The 25,840-nt window shown below is 37.3% G+C and overlaps 1 protein-coding gene across 1 annotated transcript in view; it reads left to right on the top strand.

Moving 5' to 3' along the window:
* The window catches only part of LOC104574551 (connector enhancer of kinase suppressor of ras 2-like), a 206,311-nt gene that overhangs the window by 134,561 nt on the left and 45,910 nt on the right, over positions 1–25,840 (top strand). Inside the window, exons 6-9 of the mRNA XM_088527601.1 lie at positions 5,113–5,232; positions 9,181–9,240; positions 9,482–9,550; positions 19,268–19,414. Coding sequence (XP_088383727.1) covers positions 5,113–5,232; positions 9,181–9,240; positions 9,482–9,550; positions 19,268–19,414 — 396 coding nt within the window. The remainder of the gene's footprint in view (positions 1–5,112; positions 5,233–9,180; positions 9,241–9,481; positions 9,551–19,267; positions 19,415–25,840) is intronic.

The following is a 25,840-nucleotide window of genomic DNA, read 5'->3' as shown; positions in this document are numbered from 1 at the left end:
GATAAAGTTTCTTACTACTTGCTACAACTAGCAATGAATGACATCTGTTGCTAAAAGCTACAGTGTTCGCAAATTAAATCAAATAGTTAATAGTAATTTCTCTGACACTTAGGGAAGGCGGTTTAATTTGCTGAAGGACTTGCTCTTGCAAAGCTTAGATTCTCTTTCCTGAATTGGAAGTAGTTCAAATTTAAGGCTTAAGAATCAGCTTTCTTCTGGCATTTCCCTAACCTGTGTTTGTTTTATATTAGCAGGCAAGACCTCACCACTACACAGTTCCCCGGAGTAATGCTCTGTTATATGTGCAGTTAATTACAAATACTTAGTTATTGTTTTGGAGTTATTTAGAAGCTTCCCAGTACTCTGAGATGGTACATTCTTACTAGTATTATATACTGCTGGCATGGAATCCCAGCAGTGAATCCATCCCCTGCACTGTGTGGCTTCCCTGGTTGTCAGCAAAGCCTCCTCTGAAAGCTGATTTCAATACCCAAAAAATAATAGTGACTCAAAAGGGATGGGAGAATCTCATGCAAAATTATTGATCAGATGTTGGTCTTTATGTGCAAGTCTGCAGGCTTCATATTTTCATAATACTGGCAGAGAAAAGTACTAACACTGAGCTGGAGTTTAAATCTTGTGTTTAAAGTGAGCTCTCAAAGGATCTGCAAGTTCCAATAAGCTTTTGACAAGCTCTAACCTAATGCTTGATTTTTTAAAAACCCTTTTACACATATTCTACTTCCAGCAGGGATTAAAATATGTACTAAATCATTGATGTGCTCTTACATTCAGAAAGTGTGCAGTGACTTTCATATTAAAAAAAAAGCTTACTGTGACAAACCAGCTCTTGAATAAAGACTTCTAAAAGCACCTGAAATCTCATGGGATTTGGCGAGTGTGCGCGTGCACGCAACACACACAAGTGTGCAAACACAAACCTCTTAATCCATGGCTTAGAATTTTGCCCTGTATGTCTTCCAGATAAACATCTGCAGCAGGAATGTTATTTTTAGCCTTTCTCACTGGATGGAAGGCTGAAGAGACAGAAGAGAGCAGAGAAAAGCGACATTCCGTTGAAGTATTCCATAGGCTTTGTCACACTTCCACTTCTGAGTGGTAGTCTAGGCTGTAGCCTGAGTGCAGTTGTGTGGAGCTATCTGATGCAGGGCATCTGAACTCTGAGAATGGTCTAACTGCAGGGAAGTGAGAAGGATCACCGTTATTTCTGCCTTGTTTAGCATCATCTGCCTCTTCTTCCATATTTCCCAGCAGATTTCGTTACATCCAGTCAAAAGTAACACTTCATGTGTTGCTTTTAAATAATCCAGGATCAGTTATTTCTCCATCAAATAAACTACCATTTTCTACTGTATGACTTGCTAGCCTCCTAGCAGATACCATCGCTTTGGCAACCTTTTGGTCTTTCGAATCACTAGTTAAGTGCTGGTTGCTATCCAGAATTGAGCATAGGAAAAGTCTTTGGGAGCAGTGTGTCAAAAATTGGCCCCTAGGACTGATGTCTTGAACTGTTTGAAGATGAGCACATTCCTTCCTGCCTTATCCTGACCTGTCAGATCACATCAGTAATAAATCTCTTGGGATTTACGTTCTTGAATTAAAACTGAACAGAATTCTGTCACTACTTACAGTCATATAAAATGGCTGGAGGCGTTTGCTAAATTTTGAGCGATTGAAAGCCATTTGAGGTTGAAAGACAAAAGAGAACTTGGGATAAGAAAATAGAACCAGTCCCTTTTGGTCAATAGGTGCATCATATCTTAGTGGTGTTATATTCAGAATTTTGTTGTGGACAAAAAGTGAACGGAATATGTGGATCCAGTATTTTCTTGCTAATCTGATAAAATGAAGGCAAGAGCCATTGCTAGTCACATACCAGTAACCCAAAATTTTTAATTAAAAAGGCAAGGAGGGAATTGCTAAGGTGATTAAAATACCTGCAGGCCTTACTACCTTCTAGTAATAGTCACTTTTAGCTGAGGCTCTTCTGGTCATCGGGACTCTGGAGGTCACTGGCCGATGTCTTGCGAGGTGAAAGGGCTGGGGATGCTCACAGCAAGGTGTCTCCTGAGTTTCCTTCAGAGATAGGGTACTGTTGATGGTGTTGGTTTCTTACCCTTGTTTCCTAGGATTTGGGGTTCTTTTAGGGTTGGTTCATACATGGCTTTTTGGTGTGCTGCTTTTCTATTAATCTGCAACTCATAATTATGCTACAGTGTTTGTTTGTTCATAGACACTTGCTGCACTTCTGCCATATCTGGTATGGCTAATAGTGAGATGAAACAAATTCCAGGGATTAGAGGTAGTGAATGAGGTCTGTGCTTGACAATAGGACCACCGGTGACCTTGGATCTTTCATAGGAGTAACACCACCTATGTACGGTGCTACAAGGCTGCAGTAGGAGATTTGAATTAGGAAGACAGATGAGTGAGTTTAAATTTTTAAATGTCATACGGAGTTTTATTTTATTTTTAAAATCAACACAAAAAGTCAGGAATGAGATATTTACAGGAGAAAGAATGACTTGTAAAATGATGTTGACTTTTCCCTTTAGTTACCTGAGAGACTTGGTGAGGGGCGTGTTCATTTGGAGGGCCACAGTAGGCAGTTGGTGCTCAGGTGACGTGATGGCAGGTGCAGAGATCTCTTCTCTCACTAGTCCTGTAGGTAGGTTGCGTCTAATGTACAGCCTGGATGTAACGAGAGAAGATAAATTATGAAGGAGAAACCTTCAGCATCACTGATCGGACACCACAGAGCACCCCTGAAAGTCAGGTTTCCTTGTGTGGGTGTCTGCTCAGCGGTATCACTTCTTTGTAGTAATACAGCACTTTTGCATTTGAAAATAATGTGGTGGTAGCTCCGTCTCTGTACTATCAATACAGATAATTGTTCACTTCTAGCCATAGTACAAACATAATAGTGTCTCTTGCATTCAAAATACTTCTTTATGTTCTTCTTTATACATCATAAAAAGTATACTTCTTTATATCTCTTACTACTTATTTATATACTTCTGACATATTACCTTGCATTAAGTGCTTGAGACTTAGTGTTCACAGAGATTCTCTTCTTGTTGTGGCCCATTGAGAAAAATACAGTAAAATAATGTAGGTCCTAGACAGGCTGTTAGAATCCTTGTGCAGCAGGTACTGAACTTCCTGAAGTACCCCTTTCTGTTCGGAGCTTCTCATCCCTTTTGTCTGAAGCGTGGGGATGCTGCGCCACCTGCAGAGCGCCTGCTTGGGTTCTCTCCTTTGAGAATTGGTGCCCAACAGTCTTTGCTTCTCTCTCAACTTGCTTTTTATGCAAAAATGTTTTAACATCTATTCATGTATCTTCCAGTATTGCTAGTGCTAGATCAAGCAGTGTTTCCTGTCTCTCTGTTATTTGTAAATTCTCAAATGTTCTCACCTATACAATCTTAGTCTTTGCATTATTTATAGCTTGTGTCAGGCCTGTCTTCTATCTGCTGAACTGCCTTTAGGCTGAAATTTTGAAGTATTTGGATGTATTGTTCTTGAATATTGTATTGATGCTAAAATCCAACATAGATTTTAATTGCATTTCTGAATCTTGGCAAGATCTTAAAAAAATTTGTAATTTTGCTTGAGAGAACACTTCTTTGCAGTTTATTCTGTTCCAAAGTGTACTTACTGCAAAAGTATTTACATGTCATGTACATGTTCAGAGAACATAGAAAGTGTTCTCTGAAATTCAGTATGTGCACATGATATTAAAATGTGAAGGGGTAGGAAAGTTTGAAATCATAACTGAATTTTGATACAACCATAATTGCAAAACTAGAAGAAAACATAGGCACAAAGCCATGAGTTTATATGTAAAATATCAGTAAAGTGCATTATCGAGCTGGTTTCCGTATGAGCAAAAATCCTTGAAATATTGTTTAAGGGTTTTGTTCCAAAATCAAAATTGCTAGTAAAACTTCTGTTATTTTGTTGACATCTAGATGCAACCATGCATGCCTGACTGTGATGCTTCGCATCTTGCAGCTGATACAAAAATACATAGGCAACATCCAGTACTTCACACTTGTACTTGAATTTCCGGATGAGTAAATAAACACTGAGTGAGAATATAATCTATAAATTCAGTCAGTTAATTTATTCATTGTGACAACTTTTATTTGTTTTAACTTGCATGGATAGTGTCAAATGAGATATTTGAAATCCTCATGCTTTTAAAAATGCTTGAAATAAAACTTCCCTTAAGGAATTTCACTACCATTTGCTGTAATTAGGGAGAATGACAGTGCAGTCCCTGAAGGAAAATAGATGCATACAGCACAACTTCAACCAGAAGACCATCCTGAGATTCATTTAAATGAATAGTTTCACATTAAAATCGTATATTTTTAGGCCTACTTTTGAAGGAGCAGTTTAAGGAACACATGCAAACTTAGGAATAAATCTTTCCACATGAAGATTCTCTAGGAGTCTGGAGCAGTTTCTTTCTGGTACATGGACATTTGATGAACCGGTTTAATCTGTCTGCATCATTGTTACCATCAATGAAATGGACTTCCTACTTCACAGGAGTTTTGTGGCATTACCATTCTAAGATCCTGACCTAAGAAACAGTATAACATAGAATATAATTATTACATAATTACAGTGGTTTAGAATATTCACTAAAGGAGGGATTTGAAGGTTGCATGGGAATTTTACTTAAACAGGAAATGGAATAGCTTAGGCACTTTTTTGGCAGTCTTATTTTAAGCAGAATTCACCCCATGTTATCAATGATATTATGGTTGCTGTCAATGTTTGATAGCCAAAAAAAAATTTTAATACAAGTTTCACTTGATTTCCATTCCATTTCATTCAATGATATATTATAAGGCAGTGAAATGCTTTGGAAAAATATTTGTAGATGCACGTACATTATTCTGACATAAGCACATTTTTTTAAACATCTTGTTCTTGACTGTTATATAAAGCACAGCTTAATTCTTGGCAATTTTTATTTTTTATGCTTCTAAGAACTCAAATAGGTGGCTCTCAAAATAAGCGCTTATTTGCGAATACTGTTAGTTAATATGGGAAATGACGTTGTCTTTTCCTTTGTAGTGTAAAACATTATCTGGGATTTGTGACCACATTATCTCGCTCTCATCTGATTCTCTGGTGTCACAGTCAGCACATCTTGAGGTAGTTCATCTCACCAGCATTATGCCCAGTGAGGGATTGGTAAGTAGCAGAGCTACTTTTAATTGTGGAATACTGAATACATGCCTCAGTACTTTAAGATGATTTCAGATTACAGTCTCTGTTCAAAGAATATATATATATTTAATATGATTTTAGATGTATTTATGTAGGGCTTCATATGTTATCGGTAGCCATATAAGCAGCAAAAGTAGAATTTGAAGTCCTTTGATAGCTGTGCTACAGATTTGGAATATAGCAAAGTAGTTTATTTTGTTTGTATATGTGCATATTTTGGGATCAAGTACAATTAGTATGCTTTGAAAATGAGTAGTTCATGGTCTGTTCCTTAGGCTTGCATTAAAGTTATTGCATGCCTCCCTTGCAATTCAGGTTAAATAAAGCTTTCAGAAGGATGATCTCAGAATCAAAGTAAATACCTTAAGTTTGTATGTACTTGTTCACTGAACAGAATGAGTAAAAATCATTTGCATGTCCCAGCTGCTCTGCACTAGTAATGGGTCAAAGCATTAGAATTATCTGCAGTGTTGACAATAAAATAGTTATTGGGTTACTGCTTTAAAATACTGATGTGCTGTTACACTTTTTGGACAAATGATTTATGCCTGTGGGATTTTAGGGGACAGTGGATGAAAGTTTCCATGTCCTCTAGGACTAGTTTACTAGTCCTCTAGGGTGCAGAGAATTAGTAGAATTGAGGAGATTTAGGGATTGTGCTTGAAAACTTAAGATACTCTTAAAATCTAGATTATAAAGTAACACTGCCAACGCTGGGGTGCGCATACTCTTGAAGAGACAGATGCCTTTTCCCAGTGATCTTGTGAGGCAGGAGTTTCCTTCTGCTTTCTCTAAAAGACTCGTCATTAAGTATAGGAGTAAATTTAAATCCTGAAGATCTGGGTGACCAAGACACTGACTCTTTTGTTCCTGCCTGTCCTGTGGTCTGTGGCTTCTTCCCAGTTGCCCAGTTTTCTCATAGAATATCAAACGGGAGGGACTGTGCTGTTTGTTTGATTGTGCAAGAAGAAGAACCATGATGTAGTTATGCTTTGCAAAAATACTGATAAATTTTATAGCCAGCACAACTGCAGTAAGTGGGCACTGCTGATGGAGGACAGACTGTGTTTGAAAGTGCTGGTTAAATTCCTTCTAGGTGAGATGAAACCACCATGAATAACTGAGTTCACTGTGTCTAGTTGCGAGAGCACTGTAACGTGGTAGCTTGGCAAACTCCTCATAATGGTCTGTTTTGCTGAGTCTATGTTCTGTTCAGAAAAACGTATGAAGAAGGACTAAAATGAGAAGATAAATCATTCAAAAAAGAAAACAATTGAGATCAAATATAAGACAGAGTAATGAATTACAAATGGCTTTCCCATGATTGCATAGCAGTTTTTTTCTACAGGATCTCTGTTCGTTACAAGAGAAAAATGAGTGCTATTCACTGGATAGCATGTATTTAGTTCCATTTTTATCCTTACAGTTCAGTGCAGGGATGAGGTCTTATTTACCACATTTCAGCTAAGCTCTGCATTCTTTTGGGTTATGGATTTCTTTGAGGCCTTCTCAAGTGTTTCATGGATGGTAATTATTTCATCCTTGCAAAGCGCTTCCGGAAATTATACTGAAATTTTAGCTTTATAGATAGAAATCTCATGCAGAGAGCAGTTTTTGTCAAAATTGTAAGTCTTTTTCAGGATCCAAAAGGAGATGCTTCGTGTATCATTTTTCAGATACTTAGTTTTGTAGTGAAAGTTTAATTGTAGCTAAGGTTTGCAAAGCCAGACACAATTTTAGCTCCAGCTTCCTCGACTGACAACTAGAAGATGAATACAACTCTTTGTCATTTACGAATCTGCAGCAAATTCCTTACTTGTGTTTATATAAGAATTAAGTTATCTAGAATGATACTCAGATGTTTAAATTTTGAGACTTTCTCTACTTGCAGAATTTGCAAAACAGCTTTTATTATATACCTTCTAGTTTCTTCAGCAAATGAACTGGAAATACTATAGACTTTGCATAAACTTGCACGTAAACTGAATTAATTTTTAGGCCAAGATGCATACATTGACTAGGCAGAGTCAAGACTTCGGCAGGGTTGAGTCTCTGTGTGTAATTGTTTAAATAAATTCTGCATTGTAGTGCATTTTCACAAAAGTGACTGTCATTTGAATGGGTACTTTCAGTTCTAACATTTTCTGACTTTATAGTCTTGCATTTACAAGCTTTTCTTTTCTTCTTCCTAAAGTATCTTTTTATCCAGTCTGCTTTAGTTAAAAAATAAAAAGGGGGATATTGTTTTATCATGTGTATCTCAGAAGATACTCACTCTGTGCTCTTTAATGGCTGTTTGCTAGACAGAAGAATTTATGTTGGGAGGAACGTGTTTTAGGTTCTTGTGGGATATGGAGAGAAATTGGAAAGAACAATTGGAGACAACGAAAGAATCACTTCCCACTGAGACAGTCGCCTCTCTGGAGCCTGGGATAGATTCCAGGATCTGGAGTTGCATCACTTGTGTGCTTTTGGTCTGAAGCCCATTGGCAAAACACGTGTTTTACTATTCTTAGCTTACTGATTATCTGGTTCTATTTGGTAGTTAATATTGCTGAGATCTGTGAGGTGGTTGGCATGCAGTTTTTGTAAAAGAAAAAATGGGAATAATTAGCTAAAAAGAGTATATGCTTGTTTCTGTCAAATTTTATAACAAAAGTTAGTGTGGTTGAAATAACAAGTGTATATGTTCTTTTGTAAAATGCTAATTAATGAAATAATTAAAGGTTAAGGCCTATGTGAAGATAGAATAAGCAGAAGAATTTATTTGTTTCGAATATGCTGAATTAATATGGCTTTTTTAAGCCAAAGATACAGTAGAAAATAATTGTAAACGATACCTCTTTCTAACAGTTCCAGTAGTGTCAAAATACAGTCTGCCCAGTTATTCATATCTGGGCTTGGGAAAAAGAGGCTTAGTGCTTTGGTTTTTCAGCTGTGGTATTGAATTAATATTGCCTGGAACTTGCATTATTTGGCAGAACGTTTTTTCGGCCTGAATTCCTATTCTTTTCAGGGCTTGTTAATCACAAAAAGTGCTTACTGTAGTGGAAACAGAATAAAGGAGTAATGAACAAAAAGATGGCCAATAGCCTGTTAAGTTGAAAACAAGGTCCAGCTGTTTCTGTCAGTTCAGGCTGTGAACACGTGCATGCTTTTACTTGGCTTATAGAATTAGCAACTCTCTAGTTTTGACCATTTCTTTTTCAGTTTCAAACATGCTTGTAATTCAGAGGTAGATAGTTTTCCTTTTTTTCCATTAAGTTTGATGGAGATGATTCCGCAAAGCTTTTTCTTATAGTGCCAACTTCATATATGTATTTGAGCAATTTAAACATTAGAGAGCTACTAGCATGTGACATCATCACTTAAAATAATCCTGGAGATTTAAGTCCTTAAAAAAGGAAAATGGGGAGGAGCGTCCCCAGTCCTAATATAACATTGACATAAAAGTCTCCTTCAGAAATAATGCATTTTCTAAGTGGCATTATCTGTCTGAAGGTGACATTTACGTTTGAAGACTATTACTGTTAATTGTTTCAAGTTGGTTACTCCCTTTACATCACTAATAAAGAGTTCAAGCGGTCTATATTTCAAAGATACTCAAAAACATCACATACATTTATGCTGATGGTAGTTCTTGAGTTCTACTCAAAACCCTTGGAGAGTGGGTGTGCGTTAGAAAAACACATAAAATAACTAATGTCTATACATTTCCTTTAATATATATAAACTATCTTTCAAATACAGGCTTTAACCTGTATTTGAAAATGGTGTTCAGTGAGAGTTCCTGCCAGTCTCTTGAAATGTCATTGTCCCTAAAGCAGAATGAGCATAATTTTTTATTACTGTGTAAACATTATTGCTTCGATAGTGGTAGATATTAATTACTCTTCTTTCTCTTTTTTTCAGGGAATGTACATCAAGTCAACATACGATGGGCTACATGTAATCACAGGAACAACTGAAAATGTAAGCTTCTTTAAAAGACTTTTTATCATAAATGTGAGTATTTTCTGGACATTTGCAGTATATTTTATAATGAAAAAGCTAGCTTTAAATTAAGACACTGTATTACAAATACAGTTTTTATAAATACAACTAATTATTTTTGTTAATATTATTTTTTCTTTGGACGGAGTTTTCTTGCCTCTTTCACTGTTTACTACCAGCAATCCTAAACGTCAAGTTACTTGTTTTCTATTTTTCTAAGTCTCCTGCTGACCAATGTAAGAAAATCCATGCTGGAGATGAGGTGATCCAGGTCAACCATCAAACTGTGGTAAGTATTTAGTAAATTCTGCATTGCAGGCTTATCCTGACATTAAAAAGATAATAATTATTTTCAGCGGCTAACTGTGTCAAATTATGTTACTATTTGTGCCTTCTAAAATAACCCTGATCAAGCTGATGCCCACTGAGGAAAGGCACGAGTTGAATGCTTAACAAGCCCAGAAAGGTTAAGTCAAACTTATTTTGAATAGTTGCTCTTCATTGTAATACTCTTTATATATGAAGATCCCAGAATGTTTCATCTGCAGTTCAGAGCAATTTTGTTGATTAAAACTCTTAGACTTTTCATTACAGTTTTGCTGGCTGGTTTCACATTTTCTCTTAAACAGGTTCTCTCTAATGTGCATTCTCTTTAATCTGGGATTTATCTTCAAAATGCAAAGTGCTGTAATAGCCATGTAGTTGGAGTAATGTTGGTTGGATAGGGAGGAAGCATGCAAGGAGAGATTAAAATGTTGATAGGAATCTGTAAAGTTTTGCTTTTGTGTGTTCTTGAATGCAGATTTATTTTTAAGAGATGAACAATTTTATAAAGTCAATGAAACCGTTAAACTGTTCGGAATCACATAAGTACGTGCATGCAGAAATGAATACGAGTTGAAAGCACCTGATTTGCATACTTCTAAATGTGCTGCTGTCAAATCTGCAGGGTGGTGTACTGTGTGAAACAGACTTCATTTTAGGACCTCATTAAGCAAAAAAGCAACAAACATATAAGCAAACAAGGCTTTAATCCATTTTCTGTAGAGTACCTAGTTACTTAATTTGCTAGTTTGCTGATGTAACTGGATAATTTGTTGATCTTGTGCATGTATGAACAAAATAGTTACCCAAACAATGGTGAGAGAGCTCATCCTTGCTCCTCCATCGTGGGGGGCATCCCCTGAGTTGTAGCAGCAAACCCGAGAGCTTCAGCAGTCCAGGTGCTGGTCAGTCTGCTTCGAAGACCATTTGAGGGAGCTGGAGTGTTTGTACGTTCCAGCTTCACGTTTTGGTCTATGCTGTCCCTATTAGTTGTTTCAGTTACCAGATTTACTTAATTTCCAAGTTAAGAAGAAGTTAACTAACTGCAAGGACAGCAGACCTCACTATGTTTCATCTTTGAGTATCTGATGTACAGGACAGTTCCAGTGTTGAAGATTATTTTGTTATTATAGACTATTATTAACTTTTGTCCCTGTAGTATCGTAAGTCATAGAGACTTTTTCTCCAAAACCAAAATGGAATGAGTAATTCTGGAGCTTACAGGTGCTGTGGAACACTCATATTTCCTGCAATTTAGCCACAAATGCTGTTAAAATGAAAACAATAATTTCTATGAAATTCTTATAATGTAGCCATTTAAATTCCTCCCCAAAACGAACATAGCATGAGCAAAACTGTGAAACCTTTTTCTATTTCTTTGTCATTTGAATAAGATAGAAATGTGAAAATACAACTATTAAATTCTTATGATTCTAGTGCAAATATTTGCTCTTAAAAGTAGTATAATTTATTTAGTTATGCTGAAAATATTAGTGCAGACTGTAGCTCTTAGCTTTATCAGAGAGGTTTTATGAGTTGTCATGGTTACAAGTTGAAATATGTATTAGACTGGTTTTCTCTGTCAAACTTATTCTTAGAGTGACAGATCTGATTTATCTTGAGTCCAGTAAGTGAAACCTCTTCATTCAGCTTCTCAAGAACTCGTGTTCTGGGCAGCAAGTCTTGTTTTCATGTGTGTTAGTACAGCGGGCCAAGGCTTTTAATACGTGTAATCACTTTCGCTTTAATGGCACAAAGTGCACAGCTGAGTCAAGTAACATAAAATACCTTCCTCATAAAAGCCCTCCACTAATTGTTAATTCTGGAGTTCATTACAGGCTGAAAAAAGAGATAAATGGCAAGCTGTTTCTCACGGAAACTTATTCTTCCTCTGCAATGGTTGGGAAAATCTCATTCTTTATTCACAATGACTTTGGAGAGGCAGCCAGTAACGCGGAGCATTTTGTTTCAGAGGTTTCCATCTACCGCTCCTGCCCCCATGGATTGAGAATTTTAAGGGCTTTAGTATCATGTTTGATCTTCAAGTCTGCCCTTTAAGTCACTCGTGGTGTGTCTTGCTGTGTGAACATGTCATACTACAAGCCACACTTTTATCTGTTCCTTCTTCAGCCATTACCATGAATTCTCATGATCAGTCATATCTCAATTATCATTATTCCATGGTAATACCCTTGTTCCATAGCTGAAAGCAGTGGAGCTTCCCTTATTTCTTAAATTGAGCACAGTGATTAATTAATTTTAGAAGAAGCAGTCGGCATTGTTATGTGAGATGAACGTTACCCATAGTATACAAAGAACTTCCTTACTTGTTACGGAACTTTCATGATTGTCAAAATATTACTTATTCATATCCTGTCATACCTATTGCCTCTATTTTTGTATTAGTTTTCCACAGGGGAATACATACATAAAGCATTAGAAGTGCAAGTGAAGAAAGTACAGGTGCTAATATTGCTTCTTTTGCCTGCTTTTGCCTGTTGATTTGTAAGGGAGGTTCCATATTTTCATAAAATGTATGTATGGGAGCAGAATTCAGGCAATGATGCAGAAATGTACTCTATGCAGATTTTGCTCTCCTTTGGATATTCTGCATACTATAAGAATTATTCTTATCCTAACGAAGACGTTTTCTCAAGATTGAATTTTCTTTAGTGTTTGAGTAGCCTTTCAAATATAAATTCTATTCAATATAATGTGTTTTGAAATCTTCTGTTTTGAAGATGATGATTAGATACAACCTTTTCATATTGCCACGAGTAAAAATACCTTCTTACACCCTTCTTACACTCCAGAGGGCTGTGCTGCCGTTCAGAGGGACCTAGACAGGTTGGAGAGCTGGGCAGAGAGGAACCTCATGAGGTTCAACAAGGACAAGTGCAGGGTCCTGCTCCTGGGGAGGAATAACCCCAGGCACCAGCACAGATTAGGGGTTGACCTGCTGGAAAGCAGCTCTGTGGAGAGGGATTTGGGAGTCCTGGTTGACACCATGAGGCAGCAGTGTGCCCTCGTGGCCAAGAAGGCCAGTGGGCTCCTGGCTGCATGAGGAGGAGCGTTGCCAGCGGGCGAGGGAGGGGATCCTCATCCTGCCCCTCTACTCAGCTCTGGGAAGGCTGCACCTGGAGTATTGGGTGCAGTTCTGGGCTCCCCAGGACAAGAGGGACGTGGAGCTTCTAGAGATGGTCCAGTGTGTGGGTCCGGTGTCAAGGAACAGGGGCTGAAAGCTCATGGCCAATAGCCTCTTGTATTTATAACGTTCCAGACCAGTAAGCAAAGCAGTACATGTGTGCTACATGTGCCCCGATAGCCAATCCAGACTCGTCCGAGGTTTGCATAATTTGAGATAATCCGGGCATAAAAAAGGTCAGCTTTCCGCTGCATCGTAACTTGCTCCTATGTCTGGTCAGCAACCTGCAGTCTAGTCAGCAACTAGTTTTTTGGGTTGTCTGTTTTTGCCACTTTTGCCTTTTGCCCTTTTGTCCTTTCCCCCACACGGGTGTAGGGTCACAAAGATGATTGAGGGACTGGAGCATCTATCGTATAAGGAAAGACTAAACGAGCTGGGCCTGTTTAGCCTGGAGAAGATTGAGAGGGGATCAATATGTATAAATACCTGAGGGAATAATGTAAAAAAGATGGGGCCAAACACTTCTCTGTGGTGGCCAGTGACAGGACTGGGGGTAAAGGGTACAAGTTGAAACACAGGAAATTCCATCTCCATGTGAGGAAGAACTTCTTTCCTGTGAGGGTGCCAGAGCCCTGGCACAGGCTGCCCTGAGAGGCTGTGGAGGCTCCTTCTCTGGAGATCTTCAAACCTGCCTGGATGCGACCGGGTGCCCCATGCTCTGGATGTCCCTGCTGGAGCAGGGGTTTGGACAAGATGATCTCTACAGGTCCCTTGCAACCTCAACCATTCTGTGATTCTTGATTAGAGAAAGTATTTTTTTTAATAGATTAAGATCCTGTAATGGACTACAGCCATAATCTCATCTGATTTTGATGAAACTAGGCCAATGTGTTTTGCAGATAAATTCATGTTTGCTTACTCACTAAAATCATTTGATTCTTACATTTTCAGTGATGTTCTCACAGCCATGTGATAAATTGTTCCAGTAGTTAATGATTCTTATTGCCAAAGAAAAAAGAATCCTGTCACATTTTGTTTGTAGTCTCCCTTTGTCTAGCATCAGCATTCAGTCCTTTGATGTTGATATATTTTTGTGTGTTTGATTGCCAAGCTTATTTCTTATTTAGATGCTTTCAGGATCTATCAAGTTATCTCCTCACCTTCTCCTTGATAAGCTAAGTAATTTGTATAGTTAGAGTTTTTCATCAGAAAGCATGTCCCTCTTTGACAACCTCTGCAAATTCCCAACTGAAATACTTTGCATTTTTAACACTGAGTTACAGGGCTGGGCAGGAAAAGCGTATTCATTCATGCATATGGCAGTACTTCTGTGCTGAAGTAGTCACCCGCTGAGAAATATAATCATTACTGCTGCCTGCTTGTTTATGAAAGCTTGTTTTCATTTTTCATTCAAATATAGGCAAGAACAGGGAGTCTCCACCCTTGGAGATACGGAAAACCTGATTGACTTTGGTCCTGGACTTTGGTCCAACCTGCTCTGTTGCCCCTGCTTGAGAAGGGGGTTTTGACCAGATGATCTCCAGAGCTCCCTTCCAAACCCAGCTGTTCAGGATTCTGTGGATTCTTTGTTTTAATTGACTTTTTCCTTTTAAAACAGAACCTGTGGTTTTCCATTTAAATTTGGCTTCCCTCCTCCCCAAAGTTCATGTGAAGAGTCATAACCTATTCTGAAACTATAAGAGGAGGAAGTTTGAAAATACCTTGGAGAAGATGCAGAGTTGGAAAGAATTGTACAGTCCCCGCCATTCATTGCAGGCACTATAGATAACAGCACTTCCAATTGCTAGGCATTTCCCTGGGTTATAAAGCTGTCAGGCATAATTATGTTGACTGTGACACCTGGGGAATTTCAAAAAGTGTGGCATTAAGCATTTTGGGATTGGCATGGTTAGAACACTTCAGCTGTATGCTTTCAAAATAATTGTTATTATTTATATAATTATTTTATATAAAACAATAACTGTACTAAGTAAAGAAGCTAGGAGGTGATTATATTCATGCTCTTTGTTTTCTAAACCCAGTATATAAACACTGCTAACAAAGTAAGACTGTGTTTTGCTTTTGAAATAACTTTTCAGTATAGCTGAGAGTTGTTATGTTCAAAAATACCAAAGTTTACAAAATATTTAATGCAACAGTTGAAAAAGAAATAAAATATGGGATATGGAATTTGGCCTAACCAAGGAACAGTAATACAATTATGAAGATCAAAGAAAAATGAACTTTAGGCAAGAAATTAATTAAACCAGACTACTACTACTCACCACGAACCGTTAAGATCATTTAATCATTATCCAATTTTCCAATTGGATATCCAATATTTGCTTTTTTCTTCCTTCTTGCTATTAGATTTTCATATAACAATGCAAGAAACTTGAAAAAGTAAGTTCTACGTTCTAAATTAACATCATACAAACTCTATTTTTTCCTAGCGGTAATAGCAGGCACTAATTCTGTTAATACCTTGTAAAGATGGACAGATCTCTTACAGAATTATGTAGAAGCACTAGTACCCCGCAGTATATTTACCTGTTTACTAATTTGTGTGAATGACATATTTTCTGCTGTTTACTTGAAAAAATAGGAAGAGTAAAATTCATTTTTTCTTAGTTGTTTTACACATGATTCTGCAGTTGGAGAGTTGACACTTTCGTACAGTGAAAATAAGGTAAAATGAAACTTAAGAGAAGTTTTCGTTAAGTAGTAGTAGTATAAAACATAGGAGAAGGAAAGAAACAAGCCGTAACAAACATATGTATTCAGGACATATTCAGGAGTGAAGCAAAAATGGATAACTTAGGGAAAAGGGAAAACCCTACTAGTCAGGAATAGGTAACACTTCGGAGGTAGTGCAGAGGGCAAAACATAATTAAAGAAATGGAAAAATGTAGTGTTAGCTAATGTAAAGTATAAACTTATCAGGAGTAGGTCATGGTAATGTCCTGCTTTTGATAAATCATTTTTCAAACAGTGGAAATGTTGCCAGGCCAACTATTGATCTGGCTGTCTGAATATCTGTAAAATAACGTGATGTAGTTTTGTGTGGAAAAGTGCTGGGTAAGAGAGAACTGAGTTAGGGGATTTGTTTGTTTTTGAAGATTAAAAATTTGGAGCTCATTTGTTAGAGCACAGAGCAATATAAGTGCTTTTAATAAAGCATGCTGTAAGCTATGTGTTACTCAAGAGCAGGTGGCAAAAATCCAGAAGTCAGAATGTACTAATTAGTCCCATGTTGACTCAGAGCCATGGAGATGATGTGACTCAAAATGGGAAAGGTGAACTTGAAATTAATCAGGAATATGTTTCCAGGAGAAAAGTGTATTAATGCCATTGTCTTGACATTGGTAAAACCTTGTTTGAAATACTGGGCAGAAAACAGGTCAGTTACAGTCCTAAAATGTAAACATTGAGCATTAAAAAAAATGTTTCTAAAAGATACTGCAAAATACTGCAGTATCTGTCTTGCATGAAGAGATTATATAAAGGTTTTTAGTTTGGTTAATCTAGCCAGCCAGGTATGAGAGGAGATAGAATTTTTTTTTCTTCATAGATAGAGGCTATAAACATTAGGAATAGAAAGAACTTCTTAAGGTAAAGGTAATCCGTGCTGTTCCAAGAAGGAGCATCCATACAGGCATCCATGAATTAATTTGTTATGAGATTCCAGAAAGTATTTCTAAAATTGAGAAAGGAGGAAGGAGCCTAAGTAGCCTGCCCTTTGGGATAGTGATGGAAGAATGGATCAAAACACTTCCTTTGTATTTGCCTGCAACTGTGTAGGTGAGTAAATGAATGTAGTGGCCCCAAAGTGCTCTCTCAGTTCAAACCCCTTTGCCGTGTTGTGTAGGCTGTTTGCTGTGTTATCTCTAAACAGCTCTTGGTTTTAAATGATGCAGTTGCATGTTAATGAGGTTGTTCTCTGGAATGAAGAATGCTCTGTGTACACGATCAGCAACCTAATGCCCTTTCATACTGCTCAGCGCATATTTAATTGTGTACTTGAAAATTAGGTAGGTGAGGAACCCACATTTTTCTCTAATAATCATTCCTGATTTCTATGTTAATCCAGTTTCGTTTGATTTGCCTCTCCCTACTCTGGGCAATATCGTGAAGCAAAGTGAATTAATAGCAGTACAGAAGGATGATACTCTTGTTTCCTAATGAAAAGCTCTGTTTACAAAATCCTAGTTTTAGTTTTTGTACAAGTATGAAGAAAGATGATACTCTTGAGATGCAAGTAAGTGTCCAGATGGGTTAGCTTATGTGTTACAAAAGCCTTGAGGGGAAGCATCTGTGCTGGTTAACGAAAGGTTTCAGTCCTACTGGAGTCTCAAAGCAAAAGTACTTGTTTGCAGGTGGTATGCAGCATATTTACATGTGTTTTAGGTATTTAGTAAATACTGTTTTGTACAATGGATTTCCAGATGAAATGCCTAAGAAGGAAATAACAACTTATTAAAATTTCCATTCAGTTAGTGCTCAGTGTCTCTCCTGGCTAGGTAGGATAAAGCTCTGCAAATGATACAGTGAGTGGGGCTTGCACAGCTCTCCCAAGGAAGTGAGGCTCTGACCTTCTCTTAACCCCGTCCTTCCTTCTGGGAGATGCACTCCGTGTTTCCATGCCCCTTAAATCACCCATGTTCCTAAGAGGCCCGACAGTTGCTAAGGGTTTGATAAGGCAGTGAAGGGCCCGTGAACCCACGCTTGTACTTTATCCCCAGAGTTTTCAGGAAAAGCAGAGCAAACAGTTGCGTTTCCTGTCGAGTCACTCCAAAGGACCTGGGCTGTGCTTTGTAAATGTATGTCCTGGTGCATAGGGATGCACTTTGAAAAATCCTATTTGGAGGTGGCTTTACCATGTCATGGGTATTGGACATAATTCCTGAAAACCTTTTTTTTTTTCTTTTTTTTTTAATTCAGGGAAAAAACGTACTTCATTAATCTAATTTTAGTGTTAACATTCATTACTGAGTGAAATATCTTCACCCATATTACAGAATCTAATTAACTGGATGTATATGCGAGAAGACTTAAAGGAGCAAAATACCCTTTCCTGAATATTTCTCACTATAGCTAGAAGCTACTAATCGCTGTTAAAGACTGATTGTTTGAGGATATATGTCAAAATCTGTCTCAAGGACTGGTTTTCAGCTAAGATTTTTAATCCATTTTAATGACTTCTTTCTATTTTTTGAAGATATTTTTAGTAATACAATTTATAATGACATGTCCAAATTCCTAAGAGCATTTTATTATAGCCTACTAGTAATGATTGCAGACTGTACTCTAATAGATCTCGGTGTTTAATGGTTCTGTCATTAAGGTTCTCGTTGGAATAATTTATCATTAAGTTAATTATATATCATTCTTTTCTAAAAGGAACTCATGAAATTAAAAAGGTTTCAGCATTCTGAAAATTACAGCAATCTGTAAAAATCAAAAAATGGTTACTTTTTAATTCTGTAACTGAGCAAAAATAAAAATAGCCCCTGCCATTTTATAAGCAAAGCAAAAACTGGAAGAGTTCGTATGGAATGGACGTTGACATACATAAATCACAAATACATTCCGTACCTAAAAGTCCAGAATATCCTTTGAATTAAAGCTATTTATTAAATGTAATTCACTTTTTTAGCATTTCTCCCTGCTCTTTTTTCATTTACTTGGTTTTGGTCTGCTTATAATTTGCTGCTGTTTTCTGAATTCCGGTGGTCAGAGAATTTTTAGATTTTCAGTAAAAACTTAAACTATTTAGATATTTTTGGAATTACTAAACATACTACAGTTCTTTTCAAAGCTTAGCATTCAAATCCACATGCAAACCTTTCATGAACTACATACTGTTCACATGTGCAATCCCAGTTTTGATCTGCTATAAGGGTAGATAAGAACCTTGCAATTTACATCTTAACTTCTCTTCAGGCTTTGTAAGGCAATCTGAATTGAAATCCCTTCAAGTTTACCTTTATTTTCTTCCCAACTTCATTTGAAATCAGATACTTCCCCTCTGTAAGAGGAAGTACTTATAAACCATTCCTCATTTATACACCTTCTCTTTCTGATTCTGCACACCTAAATATTTTTTTTCTTTCAGTAATAGTAAGAAAATGTGTATTAGATTTGTACACACATATGGTCAAAAAAGCAGTTTTAATACAAGTGTCCTAGGGGGCTCTGATAGGACAAACTTAGTTTTACTTGTCATATCTTAACTTTTTAAAAGATGTCAGTTCTACTTTCAAATTTGATTTAGAATGTGAATTCACAGATTATTAAAAGGGATACAGAGTTCACATATGCCTTGTTTCGCCAAGAAGTCTTGCTTAAAAAAAACAACAAAAGGAATTGAGCATCAACAGTATCAATTCATTCCAACAGAAGTAATGAGGCACAGTTCACAGAAACTGCTTACGTTAGCAAAGAGCAGGCAGCAGTAGACCTTTTCGGTTACTAAAAGGCCTCCCTCGCATTTACAGTTAAAAGCTTTCACAATCCAGCTCTGGGATTTTTCTTTAGGTTGGCTGGCAGCTAAAGAACCTCGTAAATGCATTGCGAGAAGACCCAAATGGAGTGATTTTAACATTGAAGAAACGTCCTCAGAATACCCTGGTTTCTGCTCCTGCCCTCCTGAAGAATGTGAGGTGGAAGCCCCTTGCACTTCAGGTAAGAAGGCTTTTGCAGCCCCCACATCCCAGTAAATCTGTATTCCATTAAAGATGCAGCACTAGAGACTGGGCTCCTTCCACTGGAAAGAGCAGTAAGAAGTCCAGTAGCGAGCATGAGCCACTGCTGGGTTGCTTGCTTTGACTAACAAGGGGAACGTCGCCTCTATTTTCCATTATTTTAGAGCCTGTCTAAACTGCTGGTGTGTATTTGTGTGGCGATGCTTTTGTATCCCAGTAAAAACCTGCTCGTTGCCCACATTTTTGATCAAGAGTTGTTTCTTTTGGTAACAGTGCTAATAGAACTTCTAATATTTTCTGCATACTTACTGTGTGAAGACCTGTTGTTTAGAAAAGAAAATCTATTGTAGACAATTGTATGGCTTGTCCTTCCTACATATTCACATATGTAGTAAAAACTTACCATAGAAAGACTAAACTCAAAACATCATTAGTAAAAGCACGTTTAGAGTAAGAGTTTCTGTACTGCCATAATCTTTCAGCTTCACGGTGTTGTTTTATTTGGATCATCAGAAACATGAATGTCCGTCTGAATAACTTTAAAACAAAACAATCCCTTCAATCCTGATAAAATTATTTCTTAGCTGTCACTTCCTGAATCTTTCGCGTCTCCAAGTGACTTCGTCCTACGCAACTGCTCTGCTTCAGCAGTTTGTTTAAGCCTAACAGCTTGGGGTTGCTGACGTTTTTCAAGTGCCATCCTTCCTTTCTTTGTGAGTACCTTTTTAGAAGAAAGGAAAGGGGACATTGTGTGACCTAGAGGATATTGACAACTTTCCAGAATTTTTATGAGGGCACAGGACTATCATTCTTCTCTCTAGTTACATGATTCTGTATCTGCTTTTGAACTTAGTATGGAGTTTCCAAGGACAGAAAAATAGAAACCGCATTTACAAGAGTGCTTCAGTAGAGGTTCTTTTTTCATATTAATACATTAAAAATTGTAATTCGAGAGAAGCATAAATTCAGGAAGTTTTGTCAGTGTGAAACCAGTATGTATGATGTATATATAGCCTAATATATTTTGGAAAACATGACATCCTGTGTCGTGGTAGGTAGATAATTGAAAGTGCATTGAACTATTTTTGGTCAAATATCAATAGTTTCTGTTTCGTGGTGCATCCTCTCCTGATGACGCAGAAGGTAAGAACCCCTGAGGATCAAAGGACGCTTTTAGAGTCATATTTACTAGGATATTTATTCTGTACTAGAGAATAGTATAGTGAGGGATTTCAGTAAAAGTCTAGATCTGCTCAGAAAATAAAAAGAGTAGTGGCAGTGTTGCTTTCCAATGATAGATATTGAAATGATAAGCTAAAAAAAAAAACCACCTTTCAATCTTTGGCATCTTTAGTCTTTCTTAAGATCTTTCTTTAGTCCTAAATCATCTTAGCATCTTCTTTAGTCTTCATGGTGTAGGAGTAAGCTCAAATACCCTAGATAAATTCTAGGATGCAGGTTTTGATTTTGCCCATTTTCTTCAGTTGTCTCACCTGGATCTGGTGGTATTTATTATTTTCATTGGTGACTTGGACTTAGCATATGATTAAATGTCAGGATGATACTATGGCTTGTGTTTCCTGGACAGCTGATCTAACAGATTGATGCTGCTGGAAGGCAGTGATCTCATTTCCCTCTCCTTATTCTTGGATGCAGAATGTCCTCTCCTTCGTTTGTCTCTGGCATTTGTTAGATTCTTTAGGTCAGCTTAATTTATTGAATTGGGGGGAAGGCTTTTGGTTTTATTTGTTTTTTTGAATTCAAGTGGCTTTTACTGAGCCCCAGAGGCTGTTGCAGTCTCAGAAATAAGCAGAGGACACTCAGCAGAGACAAATGGGAGGTTTTATGGTTAGACACAGGTAACCAGCTGCATGAATGCAGCTAAGCAGCATTCAGTAGAAAAAGATGTGTGTGGAAGTAGCATAGACAGAAAATGATTGAGCAGATGGCACTGTTCCAAAAATAAGGCAATATGTATGAATACATACATATATATCTGTGAATATATGTATATATGTGAATATATGTGAATATATGTATTCATATATGTGAATATATGTGAATATATATGTGAATATATATGTGAATATATGTATACACTGTGAATATATGTATATATGCATGGACATGCACTGTGAAGTATAATACACATGCAGAGTAAATTCTTTCATCCCAACTTAGTGCTGATAAAGTCTTTAACAGTAAATCTCTAATCACTTTTTGCCGGGAAATGCTTGCCTTACACAAAGTGGTCTGTTTTCTTTTTTCTCTTTTTTGTATTTTATTTGTGTTTTTATTTTTTAAAAAACATAAACAAATATTGTATATTGTGTCAAGAGAAAGTAAACGTGAATCCTCCATAAAAACAGAGCAAACCTTTGGCTCTCGCACTCTTTCCTCTTGCAGATGCTTGTAAGCACAGGAAATAGGATTTAGCAGCTTAAAATTCAGAGGCCTGAAGTGTTTATTAACTCAGCTTGGTATTCAGTAGGATTTTTTTAAAATCATGATTTCTGTTTTTGCTTGAGGCAAATTTATAAGTATTATTAGTTTTTTTAGTGATAATTTTGTTACAGATTATGCCAACTTGTTTAACTTGGAAGGTACTGATGATACAGAATCTGTGAGTCCTTCTTACAGAATGTGTTTCTTGGTGGTCTCATAGTATTCTGTGCTTATGTAAGGACAGAAGTCTGTTGTGTGGTGAAGCTCTATGCTCTGCTGCTAGCAGTCATGCCAGCTTCCCACTTTCTCTTGCATTCTCTTGTGGTGGGAGAGTGTTTTCGTTTTTGAACTCTGTGATTATCCACTCGGTAGAAAACGGATCTTTCACCTGCAGTGGCAAACAGTGCTCTCTTTTCAATAAAGATGAGAACACCTGCAACTTTACTCAATTCAAGTATGCTATATATTATATTTTTTTGTTTACAGGGCATTTTCTAATGGCAATAATCTTCCTTGTTAAAAGCACTTGATTCTGCACATTAATTTTTTTTAATCACTTTGTGTAAAATACAGGGATCAGTCGGTGATATGAGCAGTAAAGCTGATATCAACAGTGGCAGTTTGATAATAATAGGCATTTATTCTCAGAAACTTTATAAGTATCTGGGGAATAATTCTAGTTCATTGTCTTATTTGGATAGATTTTGCAAAACAGCTGAATTTGGAGAGAAGTTCTTTGTATAAATGATGAAGTCTGTAACCTGATGAGAACAGATGCTTGGTAGAGTGAGGGAGGGAAAATGAGATGTAGATCATATTTGTGTACCCCCTAAGTCAGTTCTCAATTCAGACATCAGATATGATAGCTTGATAAAACACTTACACTAACTTTGAAATTATGTGCTGCCCATTTCTTTAAATACTTCAGTGGGACCATCTCAGACAAGGAAAGACTTTTAACACCTCAGTCAAAGAAAATAGGGCAAGCAACGAAGGTGTGTTTTGTTCGCACAAATATCTTTATTGGAGAAAGCAATGAAACTCTCAATTCCTTTTTATCTTAATGCTACTCCTGAATTTATTGACTTCTATCATTATTCATAAATATTTCATTGTATGCTTTTACTCTCAAGACAGAAATTAATATCAGAACAGTTATATATTTCAAGCTACACAGATTTATACATGGACAAGATTGGAAAACACTGTAACTGTGCCTGCTGTTTTACAGCACCTGGTATGTGCCAGTTTACCAGTATGTGAGAAAGAGTCATTAAGAGCAGTTGTGTTTCCTGCAGTAGTGTTTGTGTTACTGAACATGTAACTTTTTTGAACAGACGCGTGTCTGAGAGCAATCAGCTATCTGTATCCCTGGCATGAGGAATGGCAGCAGTGACTGGCAGCGGGGGATGGCAGGGTGCAGTGCAGGTACAAAGCCCCATTTGCCCTCACTGCAGGTACACGGGTGACACCCGGGCGTTTTCCGTGTGTTCACCCACCAGGGAGGCTCTGGGCATTGAGTTTATTCCAGGGAGACCCAGTGCCCCGTCCCCAGTCTTCCTGCCCCCTCCAAAGGCAAGGGGTGTCCCTGCTCAGGCCTCCTCTTGTCCTGCTTGCCTTTTCCAGCTCCCTGCTTCTGGTCCTGCTGGTTTTTGCAGGACCCCCTGGGGCCCTGTGGTTGTTCTTTCAAAGAGCACTTTTTAAATAGGTGCAGAATGTAATTCCCCCCAGTAGTGGTGAAACTCGAGGAGATTCACAGCAGCGTGTTGTGTGGAACACTTGGAGGGTTTCCATTTGGTAGGCAATTGTTTGTTTATTTCTGGTGAGAGCTGAATTTACCATTTGTGTCTCATTTTTATTCTGGTATTTAAGGAGCATGGCTGCTGTTCCTTTGCTGATAATTAGCTATCTTCATTAAATATTATCAGTAACATACAGTGCATAACTAAAGTGTCACTGCTTAGCAATCCTTTAAGAACGAATTGGGGTTTGCATGAGATTTTTTTCTCCTATGCATGTATTTGCATGTATTTTATCAAGTATTCATTTGTGCACACACACTCGGCAGAATCTCCTGAAGTAATTTGATTTCAACAGAGATATAAGGCTTTAAGAATTGATATTGGGTGCTTATCAAAGCAGTTGATAGTCAGCCCTGATAGTGATGATATTTACTATTTCTTAAAATTCTTCGTTTGAATTTGGCATAACACTTAAATGCTACTAATATTTAAAAATACAAGATCCCTTGGCTGTTTACATACACTTAAAATGACTGAAGCTATGTGTCATACAGAGAAGGCAAAAAAGCAGCAGTAAGACACCGTTAAAATAATATTTTGTACAATATAATAAAATATGATTTCCAGTGTTTTAAGGAATTTATAATCCAAATAGCATAGAAAAAATGGATGTTAAAATTCAAGCTAAATTTAAAATGCTGCAAGTGAGACCCCTTAGCTAATGCAAATTGGTACAGATCTTCCTAAATATATAATATGTACAGCAAATAAACGTACAGTATTGTATGTAAAGGTAAAAAATTCAAGAGATTCATAAATCAGGCTACCCTGAACTTACATTTCATTTAAGCATATGCACAATTTAAAGCCTTGGGAATCCATCACATAGATGAAATTATGCAAATTTTGCATCTCTTGGTTATTCTTGGAAATAATAAAAATTATTAGAATTTTATGTAGTTATCTACCTGAAGCTGCAATGCCACGTGGTTAATAATTACACATTTCTGTAAACTTCAGATCCAGTTTTGGGCATGGTGTATCAGTTGGGGAAAAGCCAGAGCACAATAACATTAATTAGAAGTATTCATATTACCAAATATGAATTACCAAAAAAAGAGTCAAAAAAAAGGAAAAAGTATTTTCTAGCTTTTTTGATGGGTTGGCCAAGAAGTAATGTTATGCTATACTTCTGTATTTCGCCCTTTGCATTAGGAAGACTATATGGTTTTCTAGAATTGCTTCTCTATATTTACTTCTCACTTTGTTTTTTTCCCCCCACCCCCAGCATTAAATTGCTTTGATCAGTAAAGTGACTTTTTAACAGGGCCACGTTAATAATTTTCTGTCCTAGTTGTGTGTGCATGTCTGTATTTGTGTGTTTGTGAGTAAGTGTGGTAATACAGAAGTAGGTGAGCTATAGGCAGAGGCTTGTGAGCTGTAATACTCCTCCACGAAGTTCGTGTAGAAGGTACTTCTCTGGTTGTTCAGCGAGTCTCAAGACACCTGGAAACTCAGGCTCAGTGTCCACGTCCTTTCTGCTGCTGACAAGTTCCAGGCAGTACTTGTAGTTCTCTGCATCTCTTACCCATTGCAGTGAAAAGCCAGAGGAGGAACCATGGTCCGTGTGTAACCAGCACTCCCTGGGACTACAGGCAGAGTGAATTACTGTGCAGAGCGTCACAGTTAGCCTGTGTGTTGTGTTACTGATCTCTTGAACCATCACGTCTTCAGCACAGCTCCATAAAACATGCTTGTGCAAAAACTAGAGATTTGCATGGGTTCCGTTTCACACAGGTGCAGCATCAGTGCTAAGGTTTTAGCATATGGAACATTTTCACTTATGTTTCACTGCTGATCACTGTAAAACCTCCCACCTTGCGATCCAAATAAGACACACAACCACAATTTCACTGAAAAGACAACAGGTGAATATGAGTTTTGTTTTTGTAAAGAAATCTAGGTATTCTATCCTGGTTAACAATAAACCCTCCACTGAAAACAGTATTAATGGTTCTGAACTCTTCAGTGCAAGTATTGCAGAATTCTGTAATTGATTTTCGTATTAATAGTATTTCTTAGTGTATACCCTTCTTGCTGATACAATGACTTTCTTCAAAAATCATTGACTCAGAGTCTAAGAATTTCCCAAAAGACATCTTAAATTTTTGAATTCATTGCAGGAATAGTTTGTTTGTTTGTTTGTTTGTTTTTTATTG

The sequence above is a fragment of the Tinamus guttatus genome, unplaced genomic scaffold, assembly GCF_059628265.1.
Source record: "Tinamus guttatus ecotype Peru unplaced genomic scaffold, ASM5962826v1 Tinamus_guttatus_pri_ptg000287l, whole genome shotgun sequence".
NCBI classification, from domain to species: domain Eukaryota; kingdom Metazoa; phylum Chordata; class Aves; order Tinamiformes; family Tinamidae; genus Tinamus; species Tinamus guttatus.
The sequence above is the reverse complement of the archived record's forward strand: the minus strand, read 5'-3'. Positions and strand labels throughout refer to the sequence as shown.